Here is a 20,203-nt window from a genome sequence, read left to right on the forward strand (position 1 = left end):
ATTTTAAATACATTTAGGTTATAAAACTGGCAAGCTATAATAACTCCTTATTCTGGGAAACTCCTGGGGAAAAAAAATACAAATATTATTTTTTCTACAAGTCACTTTTAACAAGCAACAGAGGACTTCTTACTACATCTTATTCACCGATGACATTAATTTACACTAACGATAATATAATCTAAGTGGATTTTTACCTTTATGGCAGCATTTATATCCTGAAATGCAGCAAAATTATCACCCATCTGAAGACAGACCACAGCTCTTCCTTCATAGGCTAGGTAGCTCTTTGGATCAACTTCCATAGCAATGGTAAAGTGGTTCCAAGCTTTCTGGAATTTTCCTTGGGCCTAAAATAATTTTCCATTTACACCAAGTAGGAAATTGTCCATATCATGACAAACATTTATGAGTCTAACTTAAATAAAATCTTTTAGTAAGGGTATATTTATACTGTGCTAAATCTAAGATATTTTAAACAAGGAAGTAAGCTGTACCGTGAGTACATTCAAATGACCGATTCCCCTATTTATGCTGAAATTTTAATTAGCTGAAATAAATCTGATTGTCAGAGTCATCTCTTATACCGGTCTTCAACAACATAAAATCTTGACCACCATGGGAAACACCAATGCTTCTGACAATCACTACAAAATTTACATTGAGCTCTGCAAGCTCAGTTGGTAAAGAAACCACCGGCAATGCAGGGGACCCCAGTTCAATTCCTGGGTTGGGAAGATCTGCTGGAGAAGGGATAGCCTACCCACTCCAGTATTCTTGGGCTTCCCTTGTGACTCAGCTGGTAAAGAATCCGCCTGCAAAGCAGGAGAGTTGGGTTTGATCCCTGGGTTGGGAAGATCCCCTGGAGAAGGGTGAAAGGCTCCCTCACTCCAGTATTCTGGCCTAGAGAATTCCATGGACTGTATAGTCCATGGGGTCGCAAAGAGGAGGACACGACTGAGCAACTTTCACTTTCACTGCACACACAGGCAGGAATCGTTTATTTGCTTGGCATTGAAACTCTAGTTATACATATTATACATAACAAAATAAATATGTGCTCAATAATTAAACAAATAAACTAATGGTATAAAGAGAAAGTGTATAAATTATACAGCCCATGGAATTCTCCAGGCCAGAATACTGGAGTGGGTAGCCTTTCCCTTCTCCAGGGGATCTTCCCAACCCAGGGATCGAACCCAAGTCTCCAGCATTGCAGGCGGATTCTTTACCAGCTGAGCCACAAGGAAAGCCCATAATGGTATAAAACCTAACTGTCAAATTGCACCAGTGTCTGGCATTTTAGGATCACTATACATATCCCATGAAAAATGCATACAAATCAACCAAGCAGGTATTTATATCAACCTTAGCACCAACTGGAAAAAAAGAGAGAAGGTTAGGAGAGGGATACTGTTAGCAGAAAGATGTCAGAGTATTTCCTAGAGAAGACCAGTTGGCAACTAAATAAATCATCACAGAAAGGCAGTGAGTTGATAAATTCAGCACAGTCCAGGGCCTGTCCTTTATTCCTGTGGGCTCAAAAACCCAGCTTGCCAGTCTCAGAAACTGACTCTCACATAAACCAACTGACTTTTGAATAAAACTAATACAAAGTAGAACTTACACTGTCTTTAACCAGTAAACTTCTCCCTCACAGTAAATTATGTGAAAATCAACATCACCATCACATGTTCATTTGTTAACAAGGAATTGAACTTGTCTGGTCCTGACAACATCTGTTTTGCTCACTTCCACGTCTCTAGCGCTAGGCACATAGAAGGGGAATCTGTTTCGTATTTATCTTAAAAATGGTCACTCTTGGCCCTAAACAGGATTTGATGGGTTTTTCCTGCTCTCATTTTTCAGTCCTTCTTTTCCTAATTCAATTCTTCCTCATACTGATGAGTTTTTCAGTTCTCCTTCAGGTTGATATACACCCAGTGAGATCTTCATAAAATACAAATCTGATGTCAGTGCTCTGGTGAGTGATATTCATTTTTAACTGACCTAGACCAGTTAAAATGACCTTCACCTCCAGTCATTACTCAGTTCTGTAGTCTTATCCCACATCACTCTCCCCTTGTCCATAACATTCCATCTCCTTAAGCCCTCTTGTCTCTTTCTCACCAAATGAGCTGGTCCCTCTCTATGGAACACAGTGTTCTAAGCGCCAACTCCTACTCCTAATTACTAGTTTTTCATACCTCGATTTAAATGTTAATTTCTCAAAAAGTCTTCCCTCACCCCCTCAAACAAAGTTAGGTTTCCTTCATATAAACTGTCCTAAAACCCATCCTTTTTTTTTTTTTTGTACTTATCCTGAGTATAATTAAGTAATTATTCATGTGCCAGCTTGATGCTTATCCCTTCAATAGGTAGTAAACTCTACAAGAAGAACCCAGTATCTTTTGGTCACCGCTGTAGCCCGAGGCCTAGATCAGTCCCTGTCCTATACTAGGTGCCCAGCAAATGCAATGAATGATGACATTAACACATTTCTTTTGATTGCAGTCAGTTCTAGCTGTTTTGAGAATCATCCTGTCTCTAAATTGACTTTGTAAATTTCTACTGTGATCAAATAATGGCTAATTTCATGCTTAACTCTCAGAAGGCAATCTTATTTCCCTTTTTAATCAGTTCTTGAGCATACCTCACTATAACCAACCCACAACCACCTCCTAGTCTTAGATCAGCCAAATTCATTTATTTTTTAAATGAAAAAAAAAAACCTCAACTTTAAAAGACATTGTTAATATGAATTTCTGCAAATTACCATAATTTAAACATACTTTTGCCCATTGCTTAATTTTTTAAATAATAAAAGGCACAAAAAGATTACTCCTTTCCTTTTCATGGAAAATATAACACATCTAGCACTTTCTTCCAAGAATATCACTCCATATTTTGTAGTACACATAGCTCAATGAGCGTATGTGTCAGGTCAGTGTCCCAGAAATCACTCAGAGACACGCTTGATAACACAAAGAACAACACTCTTCTAACTAGCTGGAAGGACACATGCCTATTCTCTTGGCTTCCAGTGTATTCTAATTCACTGCCATTTGGAAGATGACCTGAATTCAGAAGTCCCTATACAGTGGTTGTCTGGTTCATTGCATAGGTCATGTCATTACATTGTCTATTCCCTTTAGCTTTTCACTAATTTAATAGGATAAAACCTATGGAGCCCAGGTATAACTAGTGAAATAAATTTTAACCAGATTTTTATATGTGAAACTCACTGGGAAAGTCTTAAACGTTGTCTATAAGGGGGGGCGTGTCTAACGGGGTGAGGTAGAAAGGGATGCAGGCAATAAGGAAACTCAAGTTCACAAGATCCTCATCTCACTATCACACCAGGTTCCTGGGTACGCTCTCTGGGCAGGCTCCCTGTAACTCATCAAACCCCTACTTCCCACTGACACTCTGAATACTAATAAGAAGATAAAGGTAAAATGTTCACAATGAAAGAAGCATTGTGTATACCTATCACCACTGAAAGGTCAACTATAACCTCTTTCTTGTCCAAAAGGTGCTTTCATGGTCCAAAATGTTGTCATATGATATTACCTGCAAATTATAGCCTAAACAAATTCTGGCTTTTGTATAGACTGGATTAAAATGCAGTGCTTTCAGAAAGTCCTTCTGTGCTTGCTTGGTAGCCTCATCATGTCCATATTCCATGTAAGAATTTCCCCGTCCAATGTAAGCATCCAGAAAACGTGGATCAATTTTAACAGCCCAGGTGAAGAAGTTGACAGCTTCCTCAAACTCTTTATTCCTGAAATGAAAATATTAATGCTTTCTGGTGAATTATCTAAGTGCTTTCCTGTATATTAAAAAGCAGAGATATTACTTTGAAAACCAAGGTCCGTCTAGTCAAGGCAATGGTTTTTCCCGTGGTCATGTATGGATGTGAGAGTTGGACTGTGAAGAAAGCTGATCGCCGGAGAATCGATGCTTTTGAACTGTGGTGTTGGAGAAGACTCTTGAGAGTCCCTTATACTGCAAGGAGATCCAACCAGTCCATTCTAAAGGAGATCAATCCTGGGTGTTCATTGGAGGGACTGATGCTAAAGCTGAAACTGCAATACTTTGGCCACCTCATGGGACGAGTTGACTCACTGGAAAAGACTCTGATGCTGGGAAAGGTTGGGGGCGGGAGGAGAAGGGGACGACAGAGAATGAGATGGCTGGAGGGCATCACCGACTCTGTGGACATGAGTTTGAGTGAACTCCGGGAGTTGGTGATGGACAGGGAAGCCTGGCGTGCTGTGGTTCATGGGGTCGTGGAGAGTCGGACACGACTGAGCGACTGAACTGAACTGAACTTCCTGTATATAACCTTTACATAAAGGAATGCATTAACCCTTAAAAAAAACTTTAATTTTTATTAACATATAACTATCATAAGAACTATTGCCACGGAGAAGGAAATGGCAACCCACTCCAGTATTCTTGCCTGGAGAATCCCATTGACAGAGGAGCCTGGCAGGCTTACAGTCCCTGGCGTCTCAAGAGTCGGACATGACTTAGCGACTAAACCACCACCAGCACCACCAAGAACTATTGCCATACGACCTAAGGCAGTCTGATGAGGTTCTCTGAAGATATTGGTAGAAGGAAAGAGGGGAAGTAAGAGCCTTCTTTACAGCAGAATACATTGAGATGATATTCTAGAGTTCTTTTTTCGGAATTATAAAAATCTGAATGGCATTCTTGAACACATTGATAACAGTTATCAGTGGACAGCATAGAAAAATACTATAATAATAATAATACTATTATTATATAATAATACTAATATATCATTATATAATAATATATAATAATACTATTAATATAATAATACTAATAATAATACTATTATTAATAAAATATACCATTTAAATCAGATTAAAATAAATTCATTGTTATATATTTAATATGTCCTTTATAATGAAAGGAGCTCAAGTTTTTGTCACACGGGAATTCTTACTTCATAACTTCTGTAAAGGCAGCCCATTTCATTTTGGACACCAAAAGAGGAGGGGAGAAAAAGAAGTGAAATGCATTTTATTATTAACTTGTGAATATATGTGACTAAATGATAACTCTATCTTCCTTGATTAGTCTCCTGTGGTTAGGTGAGTGTTGTTGAAGTAATCAAACATTTATCCATGGGTATATAAAGTCACTTTGCCATTTCACAGGCAAATCTAATAAGTATTTTTAATTTCAATTAATATGGAGAGTTTAGAATTTTTTAACAGAATGAAGGAGCTAACACTGAGCAACTACTTACTTACCAGGTACTGTGCTGAGTGCTTTACATATACTATTTCACTTAATTCTTCCAACACTTCTATAAGCTTGTTATAATTTTTTTATATTTTATAGATTAAAAGAATATCATGACTCAGAAGAGTTTGCACATATTAAATAACATAGTAGATAGCATGCTAAGATTGCACAGAGCAAATATGTGGGGTTCAAACCCAGGTGAGTCAGCCTCCAAAATCCATGCTTTCCCACAAGTCATCCCTACCCACATTCTTCACCTTTAATATACTTGTAGCCGGCACACAAGAGCTGGTGTGGTGACCTCTCAACAGTGTAGTCAGAAGAAAGGTTTGGAGTTCAAAACTAAGCCTGGACATACAAATTAATACTAATTTTTCAAAACTGATAGAAGGATCAAATGACAGCATGTGAAAAACCCTTGGCACAGAGACCCTCACCCAATAAAGATTATTATCCTGCTTCCATTCTTTTCATTACTTCTCAAAAAGGTTTCAAACTTTAACAAGATGCATCACTTGCTTTTCTAACTTTTCCTTTATAAAAATACATGGAACCCAGGGTAACTGTTCTAGAAACTATCATCTCTTAGATATCACTCAGCATTATCTCTTAAAATACAGTTTCCCAAACCTCAGCCCTTCCTTCATGACAGTTGCCCTGTGTCCCAACTATACCTATCATTTACCGAGTATTTCTCTTTAAGTCACTTTTTTACTTAAGTAAATCTAGTTTTAACAATAACTTAATTTCAATACCACAAGTACAAAATCAATATCTCATGTCATAAACAGAAGACAACCATAAAGATAAATAAATATTGGAGTTGGATAGTACAGTTTGCAGAAAACTAAACCTGAGAGCTGTCCCATCTATCATGAAGTGTGGGGAAGATGCTAAAGACTAACTCTTAGCTGAGACTCTCTCCTTGATGTGTTCAGAAGGTGTGAGAAAGAATTCACTTTGAAACTGAAAAGCAATCCAGTTTCCCATAATGTGATTCAATTTTTTTGAATGCTTGTGCGTGCCATGAAAAATAATACAGATGCTGATATTTCCCCATGTTTTGGCAAACACTGTCCAAAAGTGTGCACCAAGTGTTGTGCCAGAAGATGACCAAAGAGTCAACAGGAAAGCACCAGGAGAGTTTGACATTACAAACAGGAGACGGTTAACACTCCTGTATATGAGACAGCTGGCATCTTCTGAGTTCACTCTGTGGATTCTCACAAAGAAAACACAGGTTCCCCTCCCTCAAGCAGTTTAGAGTGAAACTGTCCTCCTCTTTTCCGATAACTGGCGCTATTTGAGAAGCAAACGTTCACGGAATACAAGGTTACAATGCTTGTAGCCACTTTCTCACTGTATTACAGAAATAACTCTAGCCTAGATAATGCACTCTTTATCAAGAATAATTACACAGTAGTAATTTGCATTTCTATATAAAATGCATTTAGCTGATAGGTTTTTAATGGCCACTGCTTCCCTGGTGGCTCAGATGGTAAAGAATCTGCCTTCAAGGCAGGAGACCCGAGTTCAGTTCCTGAGTTGGGAAGATCCCCTGAAGGAGGGCAAGGCAACCAACTCCAGTATTCTTGCCTGGAGAATCCCCATGGACAGAGGAACCTGGTGGGCCATAGTACATGGGGTCACAAAGAGTCTGACACGTTTGAGCAACTAACACTTGAACTCTTCACTTTCATTTCTATCTCTAGGTAGTGAGTTACTTATGATGCATACCTACGGTGACCATGTAAATGGAAATTTCCAGGGCAACCCAGTTTGCTCATATTCTTCCCACAAATCACTGAAATGTTTCTAGTATGCTTACATCCAAATTGTATCATACACATTGGTTCCCTCTTACCCAGAAGGAAATTTAAAATCCTTTGTGAGAACATAATTTTACCCTTTGAATCATCAAACCAATTTTAAAAGAAAAAATGAGACAATGAATTGAAGTTATTTTTCGACACACATCTAGTTAACAGCACTAATGTTTAACAAACATGTAGTCTATTCAGACTAAGTAAACAATCATTAAACCTTAAACCTGGGGAGGGACCTTGAAAGGCACCTAGCAACCTCTTCAAAGTTGATAATATCTAAAAATCAAGTCCAGAGGAGGTGATGGAGCCAAAGCCAGAGACACCACCCCCAGCCCCCTACACCAGTAGGAAAAAACATAGACACAGCAACTTCATTTTTCTGAAGATGGGTATGTCACACAATGTTAAATAATCACATGGCAGTTTAAAAATGGAAAAACGTGGGAGAGTGTCTGTTATATCAGGGTACACGTTCACTGGCACATAAACTGTTAAAACATCAGTTACACAAACACAAAAGTATGTTAGTTTTTCTAAAATAAAAAGTGTCTCTATAAATCTAAAATAACGTGATCACCGAAGGAAGGTGTGTGACTCTCATTACGGTGTCTATTAACTAAGGACCAGGTGCTGAGCTTGCAGGTTAGGCCACCCGACACCAAGGCCCACCGCGTTTTGCAAATGAATCATATACGTGACCAGATGTGCCCTACTGGGTTGTACAAATAAATCATAAATACCTCCCCAAACTAAAGAATGTGGCCTGCAGAGTCGAAGATTCAGAAATATTTTATGCAAATATAAGAAGAGTGAAATAAATGTGCTGAAGTAAAAAGTGGATAGAATATGTAACTCTGAGCCATCAGGCTCTCCGTCTGTGACTTTTTTCTTTTAATCTTAAGGTGGCTTTCTCAAAGAGATCTAAAAATTAACTCTACCATAATACTCTCAGTAACCCAATTGGGCAACAAGTAGGATATTCAGCCTAAGGAATGTTGTCTCCTAGCAACCACAAGAGTGAGAACCAGAGATATACAAAGGCACACTTCAAAAGTCTGCAACCCCACGAGTTCAAAGATCAAAGCCCTAAAGTTTACAGATTTATTCCTTTTTAAAATTTTTCCAAATGGGAGAATTTTTACTTTCTCTACTATGAAACATCAATAGTGAATCTCATTATTTACAAACCATGCTGCTGAAGTAATAAGTATGTTATAGCTCAACTTGAAAAGCAAAAATTTTTTCTTGAAATAAATATAACCAATCACTAAACATTCCTTACTGTTAAATTTAGTAAAAATGTTAAAATACATGGAATTGGGACGCTGAGTTATCAGAATTTTAGTGTTGATTTAATTCTACTTTTATTAAAAGACAATAGAGATTCTGGTGGGATGATGAAAGCTGGTTATTTGGAATTGCAAAGCAGTTTCAGCTTAAGGAGGCCCCGCCATATATACCCAGTGATTACATTTCATAAAGGAGATCAGGACCTGACACATAGAAAAATTTACTGACTCTAACAGTTGCAAAACACAAGAATGAGGCTGAGAAAATTTTGGTGTCTGGTTTTGGTTTTAAGAGAATTCAGTGACCTCAGACATTTCTGGTCTCCACTCGCCCACCAAAACAAACACATCGGTCATTATTACTCCATTTCTTTTTAAGAATGGCAATTACTTAAAGAGATGAATTGTACAAAGATGCTGTATTAAAATAGACAATGATGTGACTATGTTTTTTGCCTGTATAAATTTAAAGGTCTGAGACCAGTTTGGGCCTTTTAACCAAATATACCTTTGCAAGCTACAGTAATTATACTACCATATTCATAAAATTTAAAAAATATAACTCTCATAGAGAAACCATACCTGTACTAGTTATGTCCTAAAAGAGGGGAAAAAAGAATGTCAGTTTTCTAAGTAATTCAAACTATGTTCTATTGCCTAAATTGTATATTTACAGAGTCTACTTGCTATCCTAATTTTCTCATCCAAGTAACTGCTATTATTTCACTCATGAAAAATGCTGTAAACTATTACTTAACCAAATACATTCTATTTCACATTAAAATGTGAAACACATGCTGAATTTCTATCCCTTTAAAAGTAAACTGTCCAGAAATTAATTTTTTGATATCAAATGTATGGGTAGAAATGTAAGCTATAAATTATAGTTAGCAAAATCAATCTAATATTATTTCAGAGTAAATTTTAAACTGATCTTCTATATTTTAGCCTTATGTTACTATTCTTTTCTCCTCCTCTATAATTTACTTATTTTTTACAATAATACCAGAAACAAGTAATGTATTTTAAGTAATTTTAAGTGATGTATTTTTTGTAGATTTCATTATAATATTAATTAGTTTCAGTTTTATAAATGCTTTTTAAAGGTAAAATTTTCTCGAAAATATTTTACTCAATCAACCTCTCTTCTAGGAAACAGACTTTTTAAAAGTTAGCTCCATTTAATGAACAAAGTTAATTATTCTATTCTTAGATATTTCAAGCTATTCATGATTTCATTCTGTGTATTACCAAGGTCCTTTCCAATAAGTGGACCTGAATCATATGGATAACCCCAATGCTATCAGCAGGTGTTTACTTGCTGATTTGGCTAAAATAGTTTGAGAAACGGGTGTGGTTTCCACTTCCATACAGTAATTCTCTGTGTCTCTCCCCATTTTTGTACTCTGTCACTTCCACAATATTCTCCTCTGTTTCTCCTATTATCAATCTGCCGGCCCCACTTGCTCTCACTTCAACATGAATCGCAATCCATACCTGTGATAGCACATGGCAGTAGCTTGACATAGGCTCACATTAGTCTGGCTTATCAGAGCAGCTTGTTTAAAATCCTGAAAGAGTTTGACAAATTTTTGTTAACATTACCACATTATCTTTCGGGTTTTCATAAATGTCCTCCTAACTTTGATTCTACCACAAATAAATTTTACACAAGCCTTAAAATATACATCTTCTTAAAAACTTTATGTTTTCCTTTTAGTATCACATGAGAATACTATAACCCAATACAGAATACCATAACCAAAAAACTCACTCAGAACCTTGCACTATTGTCTCCACTCTTCTTGTGGTTTTGCCTGGTATTGTAATGAGGTATCACAATTACTTTCTTTTTCATTGTCCCCCCTCCCCGGCCCCCAGTGAACAGCACCAGAGACTTCTCTACCAGACAGAAATAGAAATTTGCCTGCAGAGACTCTCAGGACTATAGAACAGATAAGCACTCGGGCCAGGCCCTATAACTGCAACTCTTGTGTGGATTAACTAAGGTAGCTCCTACCTGCGCAACCTACACTTAGGGGAAAATGTGTCATTTTGTCCAGGAATCCTAGAAGCCTCCAGAGAAGGAGTAGTGGAAATGCTAACTGCAACAGGTAAAGTCAGGGCAGTCAGTTGGAATGGACCTGAATGGTACTGGTTGGGCTTAGTCGTTCAGTCGTGTCCAACTTTTTGTGACCCCATGGACTGTAATCCTCCAGGCTCTTCTGACCACAGGGATTCTCCAGGCAAGAATACTGGTATGGGTTGCCATGTCTTCCTCCCTCCAGGGGATCTTCCCAACCCAAGGGTCAAACCCACGTCTCCTGCATTGCAAGCAGATTCTTTACCATCTGAGCCACCAGGGAAGCCCAGATGGTACTGGGGAAGAGGCTAAAAGAATTAAAAGCACTAACTCTGCCTGAGATCCTGATCCTGTGACCTGAACACTGTTCTCTATTGGACACCAGAGACATGCTGTCTGAAGCTCTTTAGCTTTTCAAAGCCATACAAAAACAACTGAAACCTGAAGCAAAATAAGAATACCACTGCTGCTGCTGCTGCTGCTAAGTCACTTCAGTCGTGTCCGACTCTGTGTGACCCAATAGACGGCAGCCCACCAGGCTCCCCCGTCCCTGGGATTCTCCAGGCAAGAACACTGGAGTGGGTTGCCATTTCCTTCTCCAAGAATACCACTAAATTGAAACAAATAAAATGTTTAAATAAATGTCTACATATCGAAAGGCCATGTCAACTGCAATGAGACTTATATGTATAGGTAAAAGTGAAAGTGAAGTTCAGTTGTGTCCAACTCTTTGCAACCCCATGGACTGTAGCCTACCAGAATCTTCCATCCATGGGATTTCCCAGACAACAGTACTAGAATGGGTTGCCATTTCCTTCTCCAGGGGATCTTTCCAACCCAGGGATTGAACCCAGGTCTCCTGCATTGAAGGCAGATGCTTTACCGTCTGAGCCACCAGGCAAGTCCTAGGTATGTCCATAGGTATGTGTACATATATACATAAATAATGTGAGATACAGACTGATTTCAATGTTTGCCATAATGTGGGATTATGGAATTATATCCCATAATTTGGGAACTCAAAAAATAAGATTTCAACACCTGTGAAGGAATAAAAATGAAATAAACAAAGGAATAAAAAATAAAAATGACTCTGCTTTTTCCCAGAGGACTGCTTCAGCAAGAATCTTTTGGGAAGTTTTGGTTATGAATTCACTTGACCAAACTAGACTGTGGGGAGGACCCTAACCTCCTGTGGAGTGACTAAAGGAAACTTCAGTTTCCAGACTCCCTTCCCACTTCCAGAAGGCTCGGTAAGAGTTCTCTACCATCTTAAAAGCTAAGCGTCAGACTTCTGGTTTCCACTTCACTAGAGAGAACTCAATCATGAGGACAGTCTCCCTCCTCCCTCCGTTCCTCCATTGTGTTCCCCTCCCCCTTCTCCTTCCACAAAGCTGGCTGTTTAACGGGGGTAGAATAAGTTCTCTGCTAATACCAGGGGTGGAAGAGGGAGCAGTAGTGTCAAACTGAGCCTTCTGGGACGCTACTATAGGAGAAGGGTATCAGTCCAGACCTATCTGAGAATATGAACTCCCCACTTAGACTTCTGAAGCGTATTTTGATGCTACATGGAATTATTTGGAAGAAAATAAGAAATTTATTGTCTAGACAAATATAACCTAATGAAATATGCTACCAGGTATTTCCCTCTAAGAGGATTTTCTTTTTCTTTTTTGCTGAAATGAAGTCAAACTTACAACTGTAACTGAGCTTTCATTACAAACTTTCCCATTAATTTGGCCTAACAATTTCAGTTCAAATGCCACACTCTATTTCGTGTTCTTATGAAGGGCACACAACTATCAATTAACTAATACATTTTCAGCTCTCATCCTACTTGATCTCTCTGTTAATCAATCATTCCCTTGAAGAATGTTTCGCTGTGTAGGTTTTATGGCTCCGCTCTCTCTAGGTTCTGCATTTAGCCCTCTTATTATTCAGTTATGTATTTCTTCATTGGTCTGCCTCAGCAATCATCTTTTTTTAATATTTCAAATTAATTTTTAAAATTTACACAGGGGAAAAACTTTTTTGCCTTTAATTGCAGGCATATCTTGTTTTATTGAGCTTCGCAGATATTGCACTTTGTACGAATTGTGCAATCTTGCCTCAAGCAAGTCTATCGGCACCATTTTTTCAACAGCATTTGCTCAGTTCGTGTCTCTGTATCATATTCTGGTAATTCTCATAATATTTCAAACATTTTCATTATTATTGTAGTTGTTATGGTAGTTTGTGATCCTCAATGATCCTTGATGTTACTACTGCAAAAAGATTGCAACTAACTGAAGGCTCAGATGATGGTTAAAATTTATCAATAAAGTACTTTTTAACTAAGATAGGTCCATTTTTAAGACATAATGCTATTGCACACTTAATAGACTACAGCATTGTACAAACATAACTTTTATATGAAACAAAACAATTAATGCAAGTCACTTTATTGCTATGTTCACTTTATTGCTGTGGTCTGGAACCAAACCCACAATATCTCCAAGGCAAGCCTGTAGTGTTTGCAGAGCATGTTTTTTCCCCAGTCTTTTTACTTTTACCCTTCTATATCTTATATATAAATTCTGTTTCTTGCGGCCAGAATATTGTTGGGACTTTTTAAAAATTCTAATCTAACATCCTCACTATTTCAATTGGGGTGTTTGGAGAATTTCCATTTAATGTAACTGCTGATAAGGTTGGATTTAGGTCTACCATTTATTGTCTGTTTTCTGCTGGTGTCCTCTGTTTCTGTTCCGTTGTGTTCTCTTTCCAGACTTATCTGGGATTATTTTAATTTTTTAATATTCCATTTTAATTATTCTACTCTTTTTGACTGTGGAGGTCACATTTGAGAAGAAACCTGGAATTAAAGGAGGTCATGAACCATATACAGATCAATAGGAGGAGTGTTTTCCACATAGGGAATAGCTTGTGTGAGGACTCTGAGGCAGGAAGGGAGCCTGGGATTTCCAAGGCGTGGCAAAAAGCCACAGAGGAGTAACCTGAGTGGAAAAAAGAAGAACATTGACAATGAAGTCAGATCAGTGAGCAGCAGTCAGGTCACTGGGGTCTTGGGTGGCTACAGTGAGCTCAGATTTTGGCCTAAGTGTGATGGGAAGCCACTGGAGGGTTCTGAGCCGAGGAGTAGCTTGCTCTGCTTTATGTTTTTCAGAGGCATCTCTGGCTGCTGTGTGAACAAGCAGAAGCAGCGAGTCCAGATGGAAAGCTACAGAAGGAACCCAGGCAGGAGAAGGTAGAGGCTGGAAGGAGGAGGAGAGCAGCGGTAAAAAAAAAATGAGAAATTACTGAATTCAAGATACGTTTTGATGGTAGAGCTGACCACACTGGCTCATGATTTAGACACGGGATGTGAGAAAAGAGAGAGGTCGAGAATGATTCCCACCAAACTATGAGCTCCTCAAGGACTGGAAATCTGTCTTATTTGTCTCCATATCTTCATTGTCAATGTCAGTACCATGGCTTGTCTGAAGGAATACAGGATTTGGAATCAGGAGAGACCTAAGTTCAAATCTTGCCCCAATACTTCCTGGTTGACTCAGTTCAGTTCAGTCACTCAGTCGTGTCTGACTCTTTGCGACCCCATGAACCGCAGCACGTCAGGCCACCCTGTCTATCACCAACTGCCAGAGTCTACTCAAACCCATGTCCATCGAGTCAGTGATGCCATCCAAGCATCTCATCCTCTGTCATCCCCTTCTCCTCCTGCCCTCAATCTTTCTCAGCATCAAGGTCATTTCCAATGAGTCAGCTCTTTGCATGAGGTGGCCAAAGTATTGAAGTTTCAGCTTCAACATCAGTCCTTCCAATGAACACCCAAGACTGATCTCCTTTAGGATGGACTGGTTGGTTCTCCTTGAAGTCCAAGGGACTCTCAAGAGTCTTCTCCAACACCACAGTTCAAAAGCATCAATTCTTCAGCACTCATCTTTCTTTATAGTCCAACTCTCACATCCATACATGACTATTAGAAAAACCATAGCCTTGACTAGATGGACCTTTGTTGGCAAAGTAATGTCTCTGCTTTTTAAAATGCTGTCTAGGGTGGTCATAACTTTCCTTCCATGGAGCAAGCGTCTTTTAATTTCATGGCTGCAATCCCCATCTGCAGTGACTTTGGAGCCCCCAACAATAAAGTCAGCCACTGTTTCCACTGTTTCCCCACCTATTTGCCATGAAGTAATGGGACCAGATGCCATGATCTTCGTTTTCTGAATGTTGTTTTAAGCCATCTTTTTCACTCTCCTCTTTTACTTTCATCAAGAGGTTCTTTAGTTCTTCTTCATTTTCTGCTATAAGGGTGGTGTCATCTGCATAGGTTATTGATATTTCTCCCGGCTATCTTGATTCCAGCTTGTGCTTCCTCCAGCCCAGTGTTCCTCATGATGTACTTTGCATATAAGTTAAATAAGCAGGGTGACAATATACAGCCTTGATGTACTCCTTTTCGTATCTGGAACCAGTTTGTTGTTCCATGTCCAGTTCTAACTGTTGCTTTCTGACCTGTATCCAGGTTTCTCCAGAGGCAGGTCAGGTGGTCTGGTATTCCCATCTCTTTCAGAATCTTCCACAGTTTATTGTGATCCACACAGTCAAAGGCTTTGGCATAGTCAATAAAGCAGAAATAGAGGTTTTCTGGAACTCTTGCTTTTTCAATAATCGCTTTAGAATATCAGCTTCCTCATTCATAAGTTACAAGTGTAAATCATGCAGTATTGTTGAGAACATGGCAGGTATAACTGTGCAATAACTCGAGTTAATGTTGCTGTTAAGTACTAAAGGAATACTTAGGTGGGTAGTAACATGTGCCCTGCATGTTAATTCTCCAACAGCTGAGGTCTTTTACTTACAAACCTCATTTTCATCACTTTCTCCACCCAACACCATTGCCCAGAGTCTCATAGCTTTTTTGCCTATTCCAAAGGGCACATTCTTCAGCTTTCCCTACCTGAGGGAATTCCAAAGGGCACTTCTCAAAACCAAAATCTAAGGGAGTTCAACTCTTGAAATTACATTTCACCATAGTGTAAATTGGCTTCCCTGGTGGCTCAGTGGTAAAGAATCTGCCTGCCAAGCAGGAATCCACCTACCACATGCCAAGTTCGGTTTCTGGGTCTGGAAGATTCCCTGGGAAGGAAATGGCAACCCCCTCCAGTATTCTTGCTCGAGAAATCTCACGGACAGAAAAGCCTGGTAGGCTGCAGTGCATGCGGTCACAAAGAGTCAGACACAACTTGTAACTGAGCATGAACACGATTATGTAAACTGCCTAGAATACAGTATCTCAGTCACTTCTTTAATAATAGTAATTCTGTGGGACAGAATCTCAAAAGATGGCTCCAGAAGTTGAAAAATAATACAAGTTATATTTGGAGGTGAAAAAATAGGAAACAGTCCCCTATATAACGGTCTGTTGTGGTTCCTGAGAAACAAAGAAGAAAAACTACCATTATTTAATGGCAAACTTCAAATTACTATTTGATTTTTACCTATATCTCTTAATTCCTAATTTAACTCTACATAGACAATACAGATAAAAATGAGAACAGTGAACTTTGTTTCATTATTCTATAAAGAAATCCACCTGTTTCTTATCTGTGTATTACAGATGCTGTCTTCTATTGCAATTCTGAGTACCTGTTCCCACTAACTCAAAAGCCTATTCCTAGTAACCTATTCTGAGCTGTTATTTTCTGCCCACGTGACGCAAACAGATTTATTCTGACATATTTTCAATGTGGAATGAGGAAAACTATGAACAAGGAAGAGCACTGAGCAGCAAAGTAAATGACACTTAAATCATTTCTATTTTTGTCTACAACTAAGACAGCCCCTTAGGAGAGATGATAGTCTAGATATTTCATCAATTTAGAATTTTTTAACATATTATCTATTCATTTGTATTTAAAAAGTAAAAAACACAGTTTTGCAAAGATTCTATCATTCAAAATACTTCATCACAATTCTCACTAAAGTTGAATTATTGTTCATTAATAGTGCCACTTATTATCAAGAAAAGCTTTTTCACAGGTTTTCAGAAGTCTAACATACAAAATCAAGTGAGTTCATTTTTACAAGTAAACAGAAAGGTTTACCTCTAATGCGAAACTGAACTGTTCTAATTCTGCATAGATGAGTCCACGATTAATGAAGGTGTTCAATGTCACAGTTTCTCCAGCATTTAGAAGAAGCACAATTCCATAATCTGTTAATGCCTAAAAATGAAATAATCACTTACAAGCTAGAGTCAACTCTTTAGAGCATTACTACATTGACCACGGACAAACTAGAACCTCATAATTAATTCTTTAATGTGACTTAAAATTTAAGGCCGAAAATAATCATTTGTTAGATTTCATAGGTCCATTGAATTAAATACTATGGATGCTGCTACTTTCTAACAAATGGGGTTCACTGTGTTTGTACTTCACATGCTATCCTAAGCATTTTTATTGTGCATGGATTGAAGGGGGCACACAACATCCTTCCCCAACTCAACAGTTTCACAAAATGACTATTGACATTAAAGCAGAGCACTTGTTAACCTTTTGAAGTTTAACTGCTTTATAGTGTTTTTGTCACTGAAACCTAAGTTTTACGAGGCAGAGATTATTCATTTTGCTCACCATTGTAAAGCCAGTAACTAGCACCATGCCTGCACTTACTAGGCATTTGATAAATTTTTGTTGAGTGAATAAATTATAAAGCAATGAAAACAGATCTTAATAAAACTAACAAAAGAGCACTTGTTGGAAAATTACTTCAATATTCTCTCTTTTAAAGATAGTCTAAGTTGAGAATCAACTCAGAGGACCTTTTTCCATTTATTTATTTATTTTTCATTCAATAAATAGGTTTTTACTCTGTACCAGGTACTAGGAGTATCCCAAATATTGGTTGGAACTGAATCTCTTAACTCTGAACATTTTTCTTCTGAACATTTTGCCCAAAAAAGCCATATGGTTTCATCAGAAAAGGGCCAAATCATATATGCCCATCGAATGTGCTAAATGAAAATGCAAATAAATAGTATTTTACTATTTGCTTAGTGGTTCTCCTCCAGTGTTTTGTGATGGGGAACTCCACATCTAAAAGAGTTGTACAATTAAACATCCTATATGTATATTGCGAAATAACTATAAATACACTGACAGGCTGTAAAAATAATTTTGTAACACTTGTAAAACAAAACTAGAATGTCTGCAATTTTCCTTTCAGGGAATCACATAATTAAAACCTGTGTATAAATCATGATGCCTTAGAAATCTACTAAGTAGCTGAATATGTAACAAAAGAGGAAAGAAAAGCTTGGAAATGAGATTTCATGAAGGTCACAATGAGCAGGCTTTGTGCTTTGTCTCTGCTATTGTTACTAAACTTTCAGTCTTGGGAAAGTTACTTAACATTAAACCTCAGTTTTCTTATCCACAAAAATGGAATATTAATAACATCATATTGTTATAGAAGTCTACTTTAAAATACTGTTTTTTTATTTTTGATATGGACCATTTATTGAATTTATTACAATATTGCTTCTGTTTTATGTTTCAGTTTTTTGGCCCCAAGGCATGTGGGATCTTAGCTCCCCAACCAGGGATCAAACATCCACCCCCTACACTGGAAGGTGAAGTCTTAATCACTGGACCGCCAGGGAAGTCCTTAAAATATTTTGATTGAATGTTGGTAAAGCATTTAGCCCAGAGCCTATCACACAATAAGTCCAAAATGGGTGGTAACGGTTCCTACTTTTATTAATATAAGGGGGTAGGAACCAGACTTCACCTTTTCTTAGTTTTTATGAAACTGTATCTTGGGAGGGCATTTTTTTGCACAAAATTACTTGGGTTTGCTTGGTCCTGTTATGGCAGGAACGCTGAGAAACAGGTGGAGGGAGACAAAAGGGAAGAGGTGACGCTATAAAATGACATCCGGTCCACGTGCTGGAGGTCAGATGGTTTCACAAAGCCACATAAAGACTGTTAACCAGAAGCAAACAAACCTGTGGACGCCGATACAGGTCCCTATTCCCTGTGTGACTTGGATGTGTTTCTAACCTCTCCCTGTTTCCATTTCCTCATCTGTAAAATTGAGCCTATTGGATGAAAAGCATTGGGTACCAGGCCGCTCTAAAATAGCCAGTATGTTCTTATTCTAGTTAGGTTTCCATTTACATAGATTTTCATTTTCCTTATTCATAGAGCACCAGCTCTGACACCAATCAGACATAACAAAAATAATACTTCCCCGCCCAGACCCCAACCATTGTTTGCAAGTTCAGGGTTACCCAGAAAAGGCAGGGGTGGGGTGGGGAGGAAGCTGTCAAAGATACCTGCTGTGCAGGTTACTCTAAGAATAATGATCCTTTAATTGGCTCCTAGAATGGTAACGACAGCCTGTGTTAAAATTAGTTATTCATTTGTCAACATTTCTGGAGGAAACCTGAAAATCCAGTTATCGGCAATTTTATATCCATTTAGACAGAAACAATATTTCTCAAAAATAAATCACTAAATTTCTAAACAGATTTAACTTTCCAGGTTTTAAGGAAACTGAGGGAGTGTGTCCACACACAACAGCAGGAACATGATGCAGTCTTTTAAAAGAAGACATCATCAACAATGAAGTGCACAGAAACAAGGAAGAGGAGATAGGTGGATAGCAGAAAAGGAAGCAAGAAATTGGGCAGAACATTAAGAAACTACTGATCTGCTCCCCAGTGAGGAATCTTGATTGGAAAAGGACAAAATTGACAAGGAGAGACTGGAGAATGGAGTAAGATTCAAAGATATAAAAAAGGGCTTGCACCGGTAGAATCTGGAACAGGATAAACAGAGAAAAAACGTTTGCTTCAACCATCAGTTAGGCTTCAAAATGGTCTCTGAGCTGGAAACCATCACTCAAAACTGTCTGCTGCATCTGTGGTCTGAGCACTGTAACAAAATACCTCCACAGGCTGTTCCAGTTAATGTTGAGTCTGTGAAGCAAACAATATTGCTAGTGATCACTGCTTAAAAATTCTACACACAATTTATCAGTGGAAACATTTTTCTCAAATGAGAAACATGTAACGCGTGTTAATTTACACAGCCCTTAAATGTTTTATAAGCATTATAAAATTAATTTTCATTTGACGTCACAGAGATTGTATAAGAAAATTTGGTAAGCAATAACAAAAAACTAAATATCCTTTAAAATGGTTGTTTGGCTTCTCAAGTTTTGTGTGTATTTCCACAGGAATTATTTTTCCAAAATTGTAACAGAAATAATAAGAAAATATGCTTTAAATATATCTACAAATCTTACCATTTGAAGTTCATTTATCTTGGTGTAACATAATGCTCTGTTATAAAATGCTATATAACTGTTTTTATCCATGTTGATAGCTGTAGTTAAATCTGTAATCGCTAGTTTATAAGTCTACAAAGAAAACATAATTAAGTGAGAAGAATTCATCATAATGGACTTAAATTTAGTTGTAAAATAAATTCTTGATTCTATCGGAGTTTGGGGACTACTCATTTAATCATTCTGTGTATCATCTGTGAAATTAAGACAATCAAGCTAATCTTTTACAGAATTAATTAAGAAGGTCCCTGGGTAGGAACTGTTATTATAGTTTTTCTCACTTGCAAATAAAATTCAATATCCAAACAACTATTAACGGTTATCGTTTGTCCATTGTTGCTATATGTGTCTGTGTGCTCAGT

The 20,203-nt window shown here is 37.9% G+C and overlaps 1 protein-coding gene across 1 annotated transcript in view; it reads right to left on the reverse strand.

The window, feature by feature from the left end:
- The window catches only part of TTC6 (tetratricopeptide repeat domain 6), a 221,746-nt gene that overhangs the window by 14,813 nt on the left and 186,730 nt on the right, over positions 1–20,203 (reverse strand). The window contains 5 exon segments of the mRNA XM_088829482.1: positions 198–350; positions 3,574–3,784; positions 9,899–9,972; positions 16,592–16,711; positions 19,800–19,913. Coding sequence (XP_088685608.1) covers positions 198–350; positions 3,574–3,784; positions 9,899–9,972; positions 16,592–16,711; positions 19,800–19,913 — 672 coding nt within the window.

This window comes from Moschus berezovskii, chromosome 21 (genome assembly GCF_049115385.1).
Source record: "Moschus berezovskii isolate FMDL1 chromosome 21, NW_MosBer_1.0, whole genome shotgun sequence".
Lineage (NCBI taxonomy): Eukaryota > Metazoa > Chordata > Mammalia > Artiodactyla > Moschidae > Moschus > Moschus berezovskii.